This window comes from Anomaloglossus baeobatrachus, chromosome 11 (assembly GCF_048569485.1).
Source record: "Anomaloglossus baeobatrachus isolate aAnoBae1 chromosome 11, aAnoBae1.hap1, whole genome shotgun sequence".
NCBI classification, from domain to species: Eukaryota; Metazoa; Chordata; class Amphibia; order Anura; family Aromobatidae; genus Anomaloglossus; species Anomaloglossus baeobatrachus.
The window spans coordinates 174218280-174237192 of NC_134363.1; the positions used below are offsets into that span (position 1 = coordinate 174218280).

General features: G+C 42.2%; 1 protein-coding gene across 5 annotated transcripts in view; it reads left to right on the forward strand.

Moving 5' to 3' along the window:
• CADM1 (cell adhesion molecule 1) overlaps positions 1-17995 on the forward strand; it is a 312527-nt gene extending 294532 nt beyond the window's left edge. For all 5 annotated transcript variants that reach the window (XM_075328726.1, XM_075328727.1, XM_075328729.1 and 2 more), the window contains 2 exons: positions 15445-15573; positions 16792-17995. In XM_075328726.1, the coding sequence (XP_075184841.1) occupies positions 15445-15573; positions 16792-16910 (248 nt within the window). In that variant the 3' untranslated portion in view covers positions 16911-17995. The remainder of the gene's footprint in view (positions 1-15444; positions 15574-16791) is intronic.
• Positions 17996-18913: the final 918 nt, after the last annotated feature.

Consider the following 18913-nt stretch of genomic DNA (forward strand, 5'->3'; position numbering starts at 1 on the left):
TATGTTATTATCATACCATTGTGCTTGGAGCTCCTCTGCCTCTACCTTCGATGCTGTAGGTCATAGTCTAAGAATGTGCAAAATGGGTGCCTTATTACGTTGAGTCAGATATCTTTAGAAAACTAGTGATGTGAAATGAGAAAAAAAAGTGCCGCCTTATGCAAACAGTCGCCTTCCTGGGATGTAATGACAATATGAAAACGCACAACTGGACAAAGAATCATGTAGAGTATCAACTCGTAGACCACCGTAGAAAGAATGCAAATGCAACATATATGTTCCTGCCTTTGCTGCTTCAGTGGCAGACATAACTATAGACGGGCCGCCGAGGGCATTGGTCCTACCAAGTCCTCCCAGCTCATGTATGTTATTATCATACCACTGTGCTCTGCCTCCACCTTCGACGTTGGAGGTCAAATTCTAAGAATGTGCAAAATAAGTACCTTATTATGTAGAGTGCGATATCTTCCGAAAATTAGTGATGGTGTGACATGAGAAGCGAATATCTTCTTATGCAAATAGTCATTTTCCTGGGTTGATATGAAAGCGTGGCATTCACAAAGAATCGTGTAGAGTACCAACTTGTAGACCGATGTAGAAAGAATTTGGCGCAAGAAATAGTAAAGCTGAAAGGGAAATTTTTTTTGCAGCAATCCAAAATAAAATGTAACGTTTCGGTCTAATAAAGCAAGCCTTCATCAGAACTGCATGTGAATGAAGGGACCAAGCCAACGGAGAAGTGGCTCGTAGCTGTGTATGGTGGGTACACCGTCTCCGTTATGAGTCTTGTCTGCTTGGCCACTTTTCAATCACCTGCAATCCGTATGTCTGATGAAGGTCTGCTTTATAAGACCGAAACGTTGTGCTTGTATTATATTGGATTGCTATATATCACCCTTTCAGTATTACTGTTTGGAGTGCCAAGTCCTGTTTACACCCCTCTTCGGATGTGTCGGCCATTGGAGCTCTAGTTCTTTAGGCTGCAGTGGCCGATGAGCCCCTATAGACCACCGTGGCGCTGTTTCTTGAAGAATGCAAAAATCTTTGACTTTTAAAGTACGGTATTTTCTAACAGTACTACAGGCTGACATGGTTTGTATTCCTGCATGATTATAGTATGTGGCACGCTGTGCACGGCCATATCATTGCATGGTGGTAAATGCCTGACCCCGGTGTTACCTCTTTTCCTCGTTTGTCATTGTGCCTTTACCATATTGTACTTTGTTTCTGGTTAGGTTACCTGCACGCTCGGCGCATGCGTACATGTACCGGTCATGTTGGACGACTACTAATCTGTCCAGACAGAGCTTCCAGGGCGATCCGGACAGTATTCTTCTAGGCCGGCCATACTCATTGAAGATTCGTGACATTGTTCGTTGGTCTTTTTTTACTCCGTTTGGTTCTTGCTCTTGATGTGCCTTTTCCTTCATGTCTCACTTTGCAGATTCTGCTCTTCGTCTTCTCCATTGTGCACTTGATGCCGTCCGTCTCTCCTTTTGTCCCCTAACTAACCTGGTCTCCTTTGTTCTTCGCTCTTCCCTTCACTGTTCTTCTTCGTCTGTGATCTTCTCGACATTGTCCTGCTGGGCATTATGCCCTTTGCATTGTCCTACATGTCAGCTCGTTGCTCGGCTTTTCATTATAACCTGCTGTGAAGACTTGGTCTTATTCCTACACCTTTCCGAATTCCACTTCATGCACTTTGCACCGTCCCTTTAACATCTGTCCGTCTGTCCTCTTTCTTCCCATTGCCCTCTATACTGGTAGTGATCCCAATTATAATCCCATATCGTGGTGACCAATCTTAATCTCCAGTTCTCCTTCATGCTCTGGATAAATTAGCTTGATCCCCCCTTTCGCCTCTTCCGTCTTGAGTTTCACAATTGTGCTCACTTCTATTGTTTCTTAGCTCCTTTATTATAGTGTATCCACCCATATCCTGTCCACCGCCATTAACTTGAGAACGGCAGCAGCTATAGGAATAGAAGTGGTGTCTAGGTATAGTAAAGTAGCCATGCGCTACGCAATGAAACCACCTATAGCGCCACCTGGTGGAAAACAACGGAGTTAGCATTTTTATCTCGAAAATGGAACGAGATAGAGAAAAAAAGTGAATTACAAAGTTGTAGGGCATCATCAATTCAATACGAATTGACACCTTGCATACAGAAATGCTATGATATGAAACCCATGACCCCCCCAAAACATTGAATGCTGGTCACGCATAGGACGCTCATTTAACTTTGATGCTAAAAGTGGCCCCCGTCAGCTGCAATGCACATCTGGACTCTGCACAGCATACTGTATCTTGCTGCAATGCTCATCTGGCCTCTGCACAGCATACTGTATCTTGCTGCAATGCTCATCTGGACTCTGCACAGCATACTGTATCTCGCTGCACTTTGTGCAATATGGTAGGGGACACGTTTGCACAAGATTCTGTGATACGTCGTCGTAGGTCCTGCAATGTTGGTGGAGGGGTCGCATACACCAGCTGTATGATGTGACCTCACAGAAAGATGTCCAATGGGGTCAGGTCAGGTGAGCGGAGGCCACTCCACACAGCCACCATACCCAATGACTTGTAGGAAGGTCTCCATGAGGTATCGCTTCACGTCCGCAGCCTTGTGAGTTTTACATGTTCTAATCATAGCATTTCTGTATGCAAGGTGTCGATTCGTATTGAATTGATGATGCCCTACAACTTTGTAATTCCCTTTTTTTCTCTATCTCGTTCCATTTTCGAGATAAAAATGCTAATGCCGTTGTTTTCCACCAGGTGGCGCTATAGGTGGTTTCATTGCGTAGCGCATGGCTACTTTACTATACCTAGACACCACTTCTATGCCTATAGCTGCCGCCGTTCTCAAGATAATGGCGGTGGACAGGATATGGGTGGACACACTGTATGTTTAGGGTATTACACCATAAATAACTCCAGTGTCTCCTTTCTTGACGTCCCCATTCAAGACTCCTCTCCCTCTTTATATCGTGTGTGTATATATATATATATTCATAGGAAGTCTCCAGCCTTTCTGAGCTTACAACGTCCATTAATTGGTCAATTAGTCGCATTTTGCGAAGAAATGAATTCCCTTTTTTGTTAGGCCTCATTCACACATCCGATTTTCGATGATGAGCGCTGTCGGAGGTTTTCATAGGTGTAACTCATACCTGTGCTACTCTGTGTGGCCCTTCGTGTCCGTGATTTTTCGCGGACCGTGTGGTCTATAGAGAATCGCTGAGACATGTCCGATTTTGATCCAAATCGGTAATACAAGTCTATGGTAAGTGCCGAAAATCGGACCGCACTCGGCTGAGTTAAGTCTGATTTTCATGGACTACCACAATTTTATTTTTTTTCCTTCACGTACGAAAAAAAAAACTGGTGACACTCGAATTACTCTGATCAAAGTCTAATCTAAAAAACAAATCCATTTTTTCTCATATGTGAGAAAATTGGATGTCTGAATGAGCCCTAATGCCCTTGGCCTTCTTCTACTATTATATCTGAATCCAGCTCACCGAGCATTACTGCTGCCTATTAAAGTCTATGGAGATGGGAAGGGAAAAGCAGAGTGAGAAAGAAAGAGGCACACACATACAGGGAGTAATACTGCTGCTTTCCAGTAAGTGTTCATCTCACCACAGAGCTGATTTCACAGCTACAATGCTCAGTACTGCTGTATAATGTCCTCCATACTGCTGCTGATACCTTTTTTGAGCGTCGGCTACAAAGCACCAGGAGAACAGGAATCTCACATGTCTCCATGTGTGCTGTGTATGGGAGACATCATAGCAGATAGTCTCCACCCACCAGCTCAGAGACAACTGAAAATTAGAGATAGAGCCAGCAAAGGATGAAATTGGTGAAAAATACAGGATATAAGTCATATAATAGCCAGAAAGTACAGACACAGGACTGATTGTTCTCAAAAGTCACCTGAAACAACAAGTACACTTTAACCCCTTCATGACATATGATGTAAATATAAATCATGTGTTACGTCCTTGCCTTTGATGCGGGCTCACACGACATTCGCCGCTCCCATCAGTGCCCCCGTGAAGTGATTGCAGGACGTCAATGAGTTGTGATGACAGCCGGGCGTCGGCTGATGGCCTCTGTGTCTGTCATTACGATCCTCCTGTGAATGCCAGCTGCGAGCGACATTCATAGGAGATCACCCAGAGCAGGGTAGGCGCTGATGATGATCCTCTGCTTTGTACAGCACAAACGATCAGATGATAGAAGCTTCAGGTTGTCCCCTAAGGGGACTAATAAATACAATAAAAAGTTAAAAAAAAAAAATTTAAAAAAATTTAAGACGTTTTAGAAGGAAAAAAAGGTTCAAATCACCCATTTTTGCCCCATAAAAAATAAAATAATTAAAAATAAAAAAATGCACATTTGCTATCACTGCTTCCGATTTATCAAAATATAAACAAAAATTAATGCGATCGGTAAACGGCGTAACAAAAAAAATCATAAACCCACAACTGTGTTTTTGTGGCCTCTGCAACATTGCAATAAAATACAATAACAAGCGATGAAAGCATCACATCTATCCAAAAATTATATCACTAAAAACATCAGCTCAGGACACAAAAAATAAGCAGTCACTGAGCCCCAGATCCCAAAATGTGAGAATGTTGCAGATGTGGGAGAGTTTTGACAAAAAAAACTTTTTAGATAGAGGGATAGATAGATAGATAGAGGGATAGATAGATAGAGGGATAGATAGATAGAGGGATAGATAGATAGAGGGATAGATAGATAGAGGGATAGATAGATAGAGGGATAGATAGATAGAGGGATAGATAGATAGAGGGATAGATAGATAGAGGGATAGATAGATAGAGGGATAGATAGATAGAGGGATAGATAGATAGAGGGATAGATAGATAGAGGGATAGATAGATAGAGGGATAGATAGAGGGATAGATAGAGGGATGGATAGAGGGATGGATAGAGGGATGGATAGAGGGATGGATAGAGGGATGGATAGAGGGATGGATAGAGGGATGGATAGAGGGATGGATAGAGGGATGGATAGAGGGATGGATAGAGGGATGGATAGAGGGATAGATAGAGGGATAGATAGAGGGATGGATAGATAGATAGAGGGATAGAGGGATAGATAGATAGATAGATAGAGGGATAGATAGATAGATAGAGGGATAGATAGATAGATAGATAGAGGGATAGATAGATAGATAGATAGATAGAGGGATAGATAGATAGAGGGATAGATAGATAGAGGGATAGATAGATAGAGGGATAGATACAGAGATAGAGGGATGGATATATATATATATATATATCCCTCTATCTCTGTATCTATCCCTCTATCTCTGTATCTACCAAACATGTACAGGTTTTTTTTTTTATTTAACCGGTAAACAAAAATATTCAGAAATCTGTAAAATAAAATTTGAACAAAAATATAAAAAATATATATATATATCTATAACTATATCTATACCTAGATCTCTCTCTATAAATGTATAGATAGATAAAATAATTAGATAAAATAATTATATATATATATATATATAATTATTTTATCTATCTATACATTTATAGAGCGAGAGATATAGATATAGTTATAGATATATATATATATATATATATATATATAATTTTTATATTTTTGTTCAAATTTTATTTTACAGATTTCTGAATATTTTTGTTTACCAGTTAAATAAAAACAAAACCTGTACATGTTTGGTATCTACGTACCCCTAATGACCTGGGGAATCATAATGTCAGGTCAGTTTTCTCATATAATGGACACCGTAAAGAGAAACTTGGGATAAACAAACACTTTTTTCGCACTTGGAATTTTTTCCCCGTTTTCCAGTACCCTTTACGGTAAAATGAATGGTGTCTTCTATGCTAAGAGTACAGGCTTTCTTCCACCAGCTCGATAGTGTATACATACGTGTGGAGTCTTGCCGTAAGTCTGGAGGGTTAGGGCTGGGGCTGGCTTCCTCCATTGTTCCCCCTTTTTTTTTCGTCTATCTGTTCTCGATTTTCACCGTTTATCCCGACGTCCTTTATCGCTTCCCATTCTAGGAGCTCGGAGATAAATCAGTTTTGTGTGATGATAACTCTTAAAAAAGGCGCAGGAGCAGGAAGATTTTAGAATGTGCTTTTTAATGAGTATATGTTTCCTGTGAGAGATAATTAGGGAAATTCTGAAGGCAAACTATCCATTAAACGGATTAGTTTGCCATTTTATTACAATCCTGGGGGTTGTGTTAACATCAGTAATATATTTATACTGTTTAACAATCTGGGGCACAAATAGCTGCATTAGGGAATAACAGAGTCTCAGTGATTGTTTTAAGACATGCATGTGCAAGACGGGAAATTCATTCATCCGAACTTAAGAAAGTTGTCTAATGGTCTGTCTTCAGGAGCACGCTGCTCCTCTGCCTCCCGGCTGGCCAGGCGGCTGTGCGCTCCTGAAGATGGACACTTCAGACTAGCAGGTGATATGGTTGAAATGCTAGTCTGAAGGGTGCAATCTCCGGTGCAGGTAGCAGAGGCAGCTTTGTCTCTTCTGCCTCAGTGGAGCACAGGGAACCCGAGACTGGCCGGATCCAGACAAGTTCGTGCTCCTTTCCTAGGAAACCGGCCATTCCCATAGCCGTGGTCGGTAGCCTAGGCAATGAGAACCTACATTAAAAATATTGTGCTAAATTGCAAAGTTGTTTGTTTTTTATAAGTAATTTGCAATTTAATCCATTGGACTACATTTTCCAGTAAAATCACGTATGCCAGTAAAATTACAAAAGTTATATCTTCTATAGCTGTCGAATAAATGCTTATTCCTCTTGACGATCCCATATACATGTTCACTTTGCAATGAAAACACATGCACACTCAAAAAAACAAAGAATGGAGTAAGCCACTGCCGCATGCCTCCGGTGTGGAGTATTCTCCGCCCTAAAACCACAAGGATTAGCTCCAAAATGCAACGTGTCCAACCCTTCCTTCTTGGGAGTCCCCCATACATATAAGACGTTCCACAGAAGTTGCCCGTTTCAGACAACTTTCCGCCAATATATGTGGGCTAGATGAACGTCTGTACAAGTTGCGGGTTGTTCAGAGATGGGGGCGTACTGTTCCTAAATCATCATCATGCCTCCAATTTTATGGAATCCCAAAAATTTGCCCTAGGTTGATCTTATTTTCTTCTTTAGGCTAGTTTCACACATCCGTTTATTTGCCGGATTCGGCACACGCTAGTACAGTGTATACAGTACAATGGCAGCGCCGCAACTTCTGGGTCACATGACAGCATGTGACCAGCGCTAGTCGCGCTGCCATTGTACTATATACACAGTGCTGGCGTGCGCCGAAACTGGCAAACCGGCAAAAAGCCGGATGTGTGAAACCAGCCTTAGAAGTATCGATTCACGGACAAAATACGATCATCTTCCCAATCCGTTGCTGAATAAAGGCATCATACTGCAGTACAAGAAGGGCCTACGGCTGTATAGTAAAAAGCCAACGAGTCTCCGTGCACATCCGCTATGCACTCTAGATGGATCACTTCATCCATACCTGTATATATGCCTCGTTGTTTCTGGTTTACAGTTCTGAAGAACCTGTTGGGTCTCCTGCTCTCCACCACCATTCTTCCAACACCGAAGAGTGTCCTGAAGTGTCCTAATTTTCCTAAATTGCTAGAGCTGCATTAGTTTGATCTATAATTATACTTACATGTCAAACTAAAGGCCACATTATTGTAGTAAAACATTACACCACATCATTCGTATGAGAAAAGGGCCTTTCTTAGTGGTTGGAGCCATAAACTTAACGGAAACCTATTTTCTTCTGTAAGTGGATCCTTACGGTTTTATTTTGCGTTCTACATTGTACAATTTGCAGTCTAAGCAACTACTGCTCATTTCTCGCTACTAATTGAGGGAGCAGTATAGTTTCTAATTTGGTCCATAAATCTAAGTGATTACGTAATTCACACCATGAAGGCAGGGCTCCATAACAAGGGTCTACCCTCCAGACAGATGTTCAGCACCTAGCTGTTTTACATTTTTCAAATTCCCCACCACAATTGCATTAGACTTATATTTATATGGATTTTCCGTTTCTTCTCCAAGGCTACAAGTCAACCCTACTAACCACAATCCAAGTCACCATACTGCCCCGATGGCCAGCTAGAATTCAAGCATAAAACAGAGAGGTGCTCGAAGCCTACTTGGCCCCACACACATTAGACTAGTGTCAACCCAACCTGCCCGATATCAACAGGTTTGGTCAACAGTCTAATGTGCGTGAGGGCACCGACTGACTGGTTGGAGGAGATGTTGATTGGTCATGTCTGATCTCAGACTGCCGACCCCATTGTTTTCCCACAGATAAGCTGTCGGCCGGCATGCCACATGGCCGCTTTCTCATGGGTGCTCGGCTGAACAAGTGCTCCTGGACATGGGAGAGTGGACAAAACATTTTTGAGCAGACAGAAATATGTTTATGACCAGCTTTACTACATAACTGTAGGTACTTTTTGTGGTGCTGCAGTTTGATTCCTCCATTTGGGGGAGAGAATGAATTTTGGACAATTTTTCTCAGATTCCATAAAAACTTCTTACTCCATGATATCGGAGGCATACGATTGGCCTGGTTATGTATGACCTCCTGGACCTTTATAGAATGGTGTCTACTGGCTATATACAACTCTGAGCTTGTTCGTATCTAAAATAAGGCCATATGCATGAAGGCTATAAGGTTGCTCATATACTTTAGAGCAGTGGTCCCCAACCTTTCTGACCTTGAGAGCCACGTTTAGGTCTGAAAGAGGGTTGCAAACCACAGTATAATGACAGCCAAAGCTTTTCTGCAGAAGTCACACTGAGGCAATATACTAAGATCAAGCGGTTCCTCACAAAAGTCACCATCTGGAGAGCTACTCTTGATAATAAACCTGGTGCTTAATGCACGAAGCTTGTAGACCGGCACGAGCCACACCTCATGGACCCTCGAGCCACATGTGTCTATCGAGCTACTGGTTGGGGACTCCTGCTTTAGAGCAAAGCTGGCCAAACCTATCAATTCATGTGGAACGTACAGTCTTACATTGAAAGGAGTCTACCAAGAAGGAAGTTTGATTTTGGCACTAATCCTTTTGGTTTGAGGTAGATAATACTCCACACCAGAGGTGTCGATCAATGGATTACTACAATAGGCAGGTAAGACAAACATTTGCTTGTGAAATTTACAGAATCATTGCCTCAATTAGTAGGTCATGGTAAGAATTAAAGGATGACTATGAGCTAGGTGACATAAGGGTTCATTTACACTAGCATATAAAAAATGGTCCAATTTCATCCAGACAAGTGTCATGCGTATGTCATTCCATAAATTATGTAAATGGGTGTTCAATTTTTTTTATTTTCGCCTAGTATTTGTATGCAATGCATTTTTTTTTTTTTCCTCGGCAGCTGCTATTCTCTAATAATTTACTGTGTTCTATGCTACAGAATAGTGATGGATCCATAAAAATCGGACGGCATATGGCTGGTCTGTGTGACGCAGTTTTTGTTTGTTTTTTTTTCTCACACCCATAGACTTGCATTGGCAAGTCTTGTTGTTTTTGGAGTTGTCTTCAGCTGGCACCTGTTCCCACCTATTGGATGTATCTTTTTTTTATGTACTTGCAGATCTTCTGGGGTGTCTCTGTTACTTGACAGGTCTGGTGGTGTCTATCTGGTATATGGCAGATCTCGTGGGGTGTCTCCATTACATGGCAGATGTTGTGGAGAGTATCCGTTACATGGCAGATCTTGTAGAGTGTCTCTGTTACATGGCAGATGTTGAAGACTGTCTCCATTACATGGCAGATCTTATGGGGTGTCTCCATTACACGGCAGATCTTGTGGGTTGTCTCCATTACATGGCAGATGTTGAAGACTGTCTCCATTACATGGCAGATCTTATGGGGTGTCTCCATTACACGGCAGATCTTGTGGGTTGTCTCCATTACATGGCAGATGTTGAAGACTGTCTCCATTACATGGCAGATCTTATGGGTTGTCTCCATTACACGGCAGATCTTGTGGGTTGTCTCCGTTGCATGGCAGATGTTGTTGAGTGTCCCCATTACTTGGCCGGTCTGGTGGGGTGTCTCCAATACACGACAGGTCTGGTGTGGTGTCTCCGGTACATGGCAGATCTTGTGGGTTTTCTCCGTCGCATGGCAGATGTTGAGTGTCTCCATTACATGGCAGGTCTGGTGAGGTGTCTCCAGTACACAGCAGGTCTGGTGTGATGTCTCCGGCACACAACTGTTCTGGTGGTGTGTCTCCGGTACACGGCAGGTCTGGTTGGATGTCTCTGGTTCACAACAGGTCTGGTGAGGTGTCTTTGGCACACTGCAAGTCTTTTGGGTGTTACTGGTATACCGCAAGTCTTTTAGGGTGTTTCCAGTTCACAGCATTTATTATGGGGTGTTCCTGATGCAGTTAGGCCACTTTTAGTAGATATAAAGAACAGTTTGTAAAGCAGAGAAAGAATCACAGATGACCAAGGCTAATTTACGGAGTGAAAAAGTAGGTCGTCTGGCCATTCTCACTTAAGAGCTGCCCTAGTACAAATTACTGAAAACGTTACTGGTAGCTGTGACAGAGAGGAGACACACGGAGCAGCTACGTAGCCCACAATATCAGCCGGTGCTTTCATATGATGGCTGATTGGTGTATGTAGAGAAGACTGTTGTCTACGTATTAGTCCCTGTAACAAATGAGGTTTATTCGGCCTACTTGAAATGGTGAAATCGAATTTTTCTATGGTGCAGTAACGCAGTTGTTCCGATTATGGAAATCCTAATCTTATTACAAATATATAGTCTGGTACGTGGTTCCGTTTATTGAGCAATGATAGAGCGTGGAAACGAGAGGACTGATAATGATGCACATGAGATTGTGTCGCTGGCAATGTCGTAACGCTGGCACAGATCTCTCTGTCATTAGTGGGCAGATTGCAGGGTTGAAATAATGCCGCAATTATGGAGGACATATTGGTTTAGTCTATAGAGAATAGCCGGTTGTCTGCATTGGACGTTTCGGTAAAGCGACGTGCCCCATATACTCCTGCTAAAATCCTCTCTCCCACCCGCTCACGTATTTACCATTGTGTCACCGGAATATTACAAATCATCGGCGTTTGTTTTTGCTGCCGTTGAACTGGGGAGAAACTCAATGTTCTTCTAAAATAGCGTATTAGGATTTGCAAGTAATGTGAATAATGTGGCATTTGTCATGTGAGGCTGTCACATCGACCTCTGCTCCGCGGGATTATTTTTTTTTTATTATTATTCTGTTTTAATACATTTTGTTTGGTATTTGTTATCGGAGCTCCTCACAATGAGCTTAATCTTTTCGCAATACATTTCTGGAATTCAAAAAAAAAAAAAAAGGCCAATAAACATGCAGCCGACGAAGCGCCGCACAAAAGATTCTCACACAGCCATCTATGAAATAGCATTTAATGCATGACGTGCCGCTCACAAGTGAACGAGAGATGCACACAGATAAGACCCGGCTTGTTTATGGAGCAAACATCTAGTGGAGAATTGACTTTCGAGTAGGGTTAATTCAGTTTAATTAAAAGTGGAGTAAACGGGAAAAACAAATCAAAGCTCAATGCCGAAACAGTTAGTTGTCCTTGATTTATGGTTTCCTAAATTTGATTTTTTTTGTTTTTTTTTTTTTTTTGGATAGGCATATATTATGTGCAGAAGATATTGTTAAAGGAATATTACCTTACCCATCCACAGAATAAAACTTGCCGGGGGGACGATCTACTGCTAGATCCCCCACCGGTCCCGATCTACTGCTAGATCCCCCCACCGGTCCCAAAAACCGAACTCTGTGTTGCTTCACCGGATGGAGAGATGACCACCCACGTGTGCAACTGTTGCATTTTTTCTATCGAAGGCTTTCTGAGATGATTGGGTGGAACCTCTGTTAAAATCAGGCATTTCAGAGACCGGTTCACGTTCCATTTGTTGTCTACGATACCGTCAGAGATAGCCAAATGCCGGCCAGTTGGATCATTTCTTCAATATGGCCAAATCCTTTTGTACTCTGATAAGAGATTCACTCTACTTTCCACATTCGGGACACATGGGCGATCAGGCATGGATGCATGGGGTGGGGGTGAGAGGAATAGGTTATAGTTGAACACAATCTGAAATGTCTGGCTAGAATAAAAAAAAATTCCAACTTTGTTGAATGTGTCTACTCTTTTATAGAATATATAGCACTAATTTGGTTAGCATGTTAGCATGCTTGGGTGCTCGGTACTCCTAACTAGTGATAAGTGGGCATTACCATGCTCAGGTGCATAATACTAGTAACTAGTGATGAGCGGGCACTACCATGCTCGGGTGCTCGGTACTCCTAACTAGTGATAAGAGGGCATTACCATGCTCAGGTGCTCAATACTAGTAACTAGTGATGAGCGGGCACTACCATGCTCGGGTGCTCAGTACTCCTAACTAGTGATGAGCGGGTATTACCATGCTCAGGTGCTCAATACTAGTGATGAGTGAGCACTACCATGCTCAGGTGCTCTGTACTCGTAACTAGTGATGAGTGGGCACTACCATGCTCAGGTGCTCAGTACTCGTAACTAGTGATGAGCGGGCACTACCATGCTCGGTACTCGTAACTAGTGATGAGTGAGCACTATCATATGCTCGGGTACCCGGTACTCGTAACTAGTGATGAGTGGGCACTACCATGCTCGGGTGCTCAGTACTTGTATCTAGTGATGACCGAGCACTACCATGCTCGGTACTCGTCACTACCATGCTTGGGTGCTCAGTACTTGTATCTAGTGATGAGCGGGCACTACCATGCTCGATACTCGTAACTAGTGATGAGCGGGCATTACCATGCTCTGGTTCTCTGTACTGGTAACTAGTGATGAGCGGGCACTACCATTCTCAGGTGCTCAATACTAGTAACTAGTGATGAGTGGGCACTACTATGCACAGGTGCTCGTAATGAGTAGTTGGGATACTCAGACAGGGCTTGACTCACAACTATAATGGAAGTCAGTGGTGAACTTGAGCATTTTTCTGAAAAATCTTCTTTAGAACTGTTTGAGTTCATGGACTTCCATTATACCTGGTACTTGAGATGCACGCCAAGCATCATTATTTACAAGTTCTGTGTCATAGAGTTTGAGTGCTGCTCTGCAGGCTGGATCACTGGACCCGGCCAACTTCATTGCTCCTCCGATGACTCTATGCTGCCTAGACTTGCAACATCGCAGAGAACACAGTTGGGAAACAGAGAGCTTGGAGGATGGGGATGGTGCGGTCCTGAAGACCAGATGAGACAACCTCTTTAAGGATGAAAATAAGTTGGAGTAGAAAAAAAACATGGCTGCCTTCTTCCGAAATTCAACTCTACCCCTCCCTGTACCCTGGTTGTGTGTGATGTTGCACAATCAGTTTGAATAGCGTTTGAGTTGCAATACCAGACACAAACTGTAGGCAAGAGCCAGACTGGTTTTCCGTGAAGGCATCCATGTGTTTCTAATTTTGGACAAAACCTTTAAGGCGACCCTCCTGTCCTTTGTTCTTTCTTTTCTGTAAGAAGTGCCATTTTTGATCATAGACCATATCTTTTAAGTCGTCTTAAGTGGAAAAATATTGAAAGACTGAAAAGTAGAGATGAGCAGAAAGTTGCACACTCCGGTGGTTCGGCATCCACTTCGGTACTTCGTTGCAGCTGAATCGGGGCAGTGCGATCTTTCTTCACCGACACTGGAACACACATCTTGGGCGCCTTTTTTCTTTTACTAGACCATCATAGTGGTCTAATATTGGCAAAAGGGGCCTAGGACCCTAGCAATCAAATGCCGGTCATAGAAATTTGCGCCGCCCACGTCCGGATCCAAGTGTTCCAAAGAAGACGCCGCACCAGTGTAATGCGAATCTTGTTGCTCATCTCTATTGAAAGGCAATCCACGTGCCACAACTTCATTGGGTGCCTTTGTGATCATTAGATTGTGCAGATATTTTTATTCTAAGGATCGGACCGAATAGTTTTAATTAAATTGCTACTGTTACCTTGTTTCCATTCCTGCTTAAGTTGCAATTTATAAATTTCTACACGATGTGTCCCCTGTGAGCTTCCTTACCTGCACCAGGGCTCGAATCGATAACCGTCACTTAGCATTAGGGTTTCTGCTTCGAGACGTTCAGTCTGAACCTGTAAATGACAGATCTATCAGCCGAGGCTCAGTGGGAACACGCCGGCAAATCTTTACCCGAATTTATCATACCGTTAACTGGGCGATCAGAGGACAGCACGGCTAATTCACTCGGTTATTCACATTCTATACACCGGTATTTTTGCAGTCTGAAGTTTACGTTAATGTACGGTTGAAACAAGCACTTAATGTACTTTATACTAATATTTTCCCTTTACCGTTGGACCGAGTTGTTGGATCATCTACCAATTCTAAGTATTACCGAGATTGAAATTCAGAAACTTTTAGCAAACTAGATTTTACCATTCTTTGTTTTTGCGTAGGGTAGTGATTTTAGCATTTAATATACCATGTATAAGGCATAACCAAAGATAGCCATTCCTGGCCATAAAGTAGGTTTACTAATTTAGTTCTCTAATCACTTAGGTCTTATTGCTAACATAGCTACGTTAGTAAATCTACAAATTTGCAGAGACATTAAGTGTGGTTTAACAAAACGGATGATGGTCGTTAAATGGTTAATAAACGTTGCATAATCAATAGAACTGGCAAACATAAGCAATCATTCTAACTGGAGAAATATATATTTTTTTTCTCTATTTATGATCCAACACTTCTCCTCTGCCATCTAAATTACTCAATGATTCTGAATATACCTAAAAGTGCTGCTTCTTTCTAATGTCTTATCTCGCTCTACTGCTGGAGTTGCAGTCGTGCTGCCCAGTCCGGGAGCCGCAGCCGCGCTTGCCCGGTCCGGGAGCCACAGCCGCGCTGCTCAATACTGCAGTATAATGTCATACATGCTGCTTCTTTTGACCATTTACTATACAGAGACAGCAAAGCAGCAATCCCTTAATTCCTCATGTCTGTGTGCGCGATTTATGGGAGACATCATAGCATTTAGTCACCACCCACTAGCTCAGAGACAACAGAAAATTACCGATAGCCTGCACAGTAGAAAATTGGTGAAAAATTTCTCATGACATCTTATTCTGAAAAGCCACGTGAAATGACAGTTGCGATTTAAGGGCAATATATAACTATTTCTTAGAAGAAAATGTATAACTCAGTATAATGCATCACTAACTGAGCCGGTCACCCTTGCATAAACCACCTTAGTGCCTTTGTAATTTTCCTCTGTGTGTAACCTATTTCCTTCCGTGCTTCTTAACCATCTCTTTATCTAACAGATACACGAGCAGCAGAGGAGGGTCCTCTAGGTGTAGACCATGCCGTAATCGGGGGAGTTGTGGCTGTTGTTGTCTTCGCTATGCTTTGCCTTCTCATCATCCTGGGACGATACTTTGCTCGACATAAAGGTAAATAAGTTTAGATTTTAACTTCCATTTTTCCAGTAAACTGTTGTAGAATAAGTCCAAATATTTTGTATTATTTTATCCCTCACCCCTTCTTCCCCTTCCATTTCCGCAAGTAAGACTTGGAATCAAGAAGTCCACGACTATTCTTACTACTTTGCTTGAACTGTAGCCATAGATTTTTATTTATTTTTTAGATATTTTTTTTTTCCCTATTTCTTTTTTTGTGTGCGTAGTGTAATAAAAGTGCAGTGTACTTGCTTCATTTTTTGGCTGGTGCAATGAATAGTAGTTATAGACAAAGCAATAATAAAAACTATTAACTAGAGAAGAGCGAATGCGAAGTTCTGTCTTTGTACCGAACAGGGACTTTATAAAAACAAACAAGAGTTTGGGTGCTTTACGTATGCAAACCACTCGCTCGAGCATCGTTGTGCTCCGGTACACTCGGTGCGAGCCACTTGTAGTGTTTGGATGGCTCAGACTGGGGGTAACAACAGCGTGATCAGATGTAGTGTGCACACCATAAAAATGGAAAAACCCTGCTGCGCTGCCCCCCGGAATTGATGTGTTAATGGCTGGCTGCGTGTGGACGGAGACCCAAACTGCCCAATTAGTGACTTCTATTGGGGTGCAGGTCAAGTCCGGGTCCTAAACGGAACTTTATCTAAAGTCCGGCTGAACCTAACTTGTGCGGGACCGCTCATCCCTACTATTAACCAATAGGTACAAAATGCCATACCCGTCTGCTTTCTGTGGGATATACTTGGCGCGGAATGCCGTAATTGTCCGTCATTCTGATCATGTGGACACAGAATCAGAACAAAAAAAAATTGAAAAACCATACCAGATTTGTTGGGTATTTTTTTTGGTATTTTTTGGGTGGTTACCGAAGAAATAATGTTGGAAATGTCATCTGTACCTCTAATAATACCTATAAACAGCCCACATATGTTTTCCATAATAGAAAGCTTGATAAGGTTGAGTCTAAGAAAAAAAAATGTTGTTGTGTAAAAAGTAGACTATAAATCTTGTACTGCCAAAAAGGACATTAGAGCTATCATTAGATCTTCCACCATCGGCTTTACTGTATAGACTGAGACAGAGTTGGCAACATTTGAGCTGCAGAAAACCTGAAACCTGCGTGCCTGACAATTGTGCCTGAAATCTCCTAGTATATCGAAATCTAAGAGGTTTCTTATTTATTTTTCTCGCCTGTAGGAACATACTTCACCCATGAAGCCAAAGGCGCCGATGACGCAGCAGACGCAGACACTGCAATCATCAATGCAGAGGGTGGGCAGAACAGCTGTGAAGAGAAGAAGGAATATTTTATCTAGCCTGGCCTTGTTGAAGGGTGTGGGCTCTGTTCAGACTCACCACCCGAAGGGAGAAGGACCTTCCAACGTCTTGCGTTTTTTTTATCATTTGGTTTTGGAGCGGATGGAGGAGCGGGGGACCCATCTGGTATAAAGTGATTGCCCCACAACACTCTCTGCTTTTATTGTTTGCCACTTTCCTTTCATGGGAATAACAGGAGCTTGAAATGTTTGTTTTTTTATTTTGTGGAGGGGGTGGGTTGGGGATAGGGTTGCAAGTAAAAATATGGATTCCGGACTCCTCAGTGGAGGAGGATACTGTAGGCCGAGCTTTTTACGCCCATCTTTTTCACAGGCTCCTCGTTCACTGAAGAGGCTTATTTATCATCTGCAGACAATTTGGTGCCTTGCTTGTTTTTTTTATTTCACTTTCCCGAGAAGTTCTTGTTATGTTCCCGGCTGGTTTTCGTGTCACTTCCTGCTGGGGTGCTTTATACTCTTGTCTTGTGCCATTTCTTTGAGCTTTTTTCTTGTGTTTGTCCACCTCATTACACTTCCCAATGGGATTGCTAACATCCTCTTGCTTCTAGAAAAGCTCTTTCCAATGAAGAACCATCCTGTAACTCCATCCCTACCCAACTGTTGCCTGATCTTTCTTTCCACGTCACCTTCTCCAGGAACTGTCCCCATCCTATAGTTTTGGGGTTTTTTAACTCCTCCTCTTCATCTTGTGCAATGCCTCTCATCTGACCCTTTCTTGTACTTTTATTGTGCCCGTGTCTTCACCCTCCATCATGGTGCTTATTCCGTGCGTCCCTTTCTGGATATCAGGCGTGTGATACGGAGAAGTCATTTTGCTCTTTTCTGGGAAGTGAATTTTGCCTCGATTAATTAAGTAGAGCGTAAAAAAAAGAGAGACTTTACAGAACCAACTGCACTTCAAGCGTGAGGAAGCTCCTATATCTCCATCCCACCCCACCTCGGACAGTTGGCGGAAATACAAGCGGATGTGCCTTTTTTAAACAAGTTGGAGGAAAAGGAAGGGGGTGTACATTGAAAAAAAAAAATCCTTCTGCTCTGATAAATCAAATTTAAAATATTTTTAACACTCATAGATAGCCCTTCTTTTTCTCATCTGTTTACCCTTTTTCTGTTGCTCCCCATGCCTCGTCAGCGCGAGTTTTTTTCTCCTCACCTCATTATTCTTCCACGAGAATCTTCCTCTCTCTCAGTGCTGTGTCTTAGTACAGGGCTGTGATGTCCACTACAAATGTTTCTACAGTATGAGTTTCTACCCTCCTGCAACTTTTTATTTTTATTTTTTAATTTTTGGTAAGAAACATATGCGGTACCACCAACTGTGAAACGAAGGCATTCAACTCTTCTCGTAACTCTACTAAGAGCAGCCTGTATTATATTATCTGTAATATTATTGTGTTGTCCGAAGGGTTAAGTCTGAAGTTGTTAAAGTGTAAAAAAAATACAAAAAAAAAATAATAATGAGATGTCATTGCTGCTATAGAAGGTGTTAGCAGGGTAAGTGCGTTGCTTTCTTGTCAAACCCACTGTATATTGCTGAGTAGAGCTGCACCTATATCGTCTTACGAAATTTGAAATGTATGGGGTTGTTTTAAGATGGTACCGAGCTGACTCTTATGTTTTCTGTTGTGTACTTGTTTAGAAAGAATGAAAATAAAAAAAAGGGTTTTTTTTAAGAAAAAAGATGAATTCCCACAGTCCTAGATAGAATTGTGCCGGTAGAGCGCCCTAGCTTGACTCCTCAATTCCATGTATGTGTGCATCGTCACAGGAGCCATTTTCATTTCATCATTTACATTCCTCATCAACCCATAGATAGAAGACACAGGGGTTCACACTAAAACATTATACTTCAGTCCACACTGGGACTAAAGTATAATTTTTAGTGCAGTCCACACTGGGACTAAAGTATGGCCGGAATGGAGAAGCCAGCTGGAAGCAAGTCTACAGTATATCTTGACTTGTGATGAGCAAATCTGAAATTC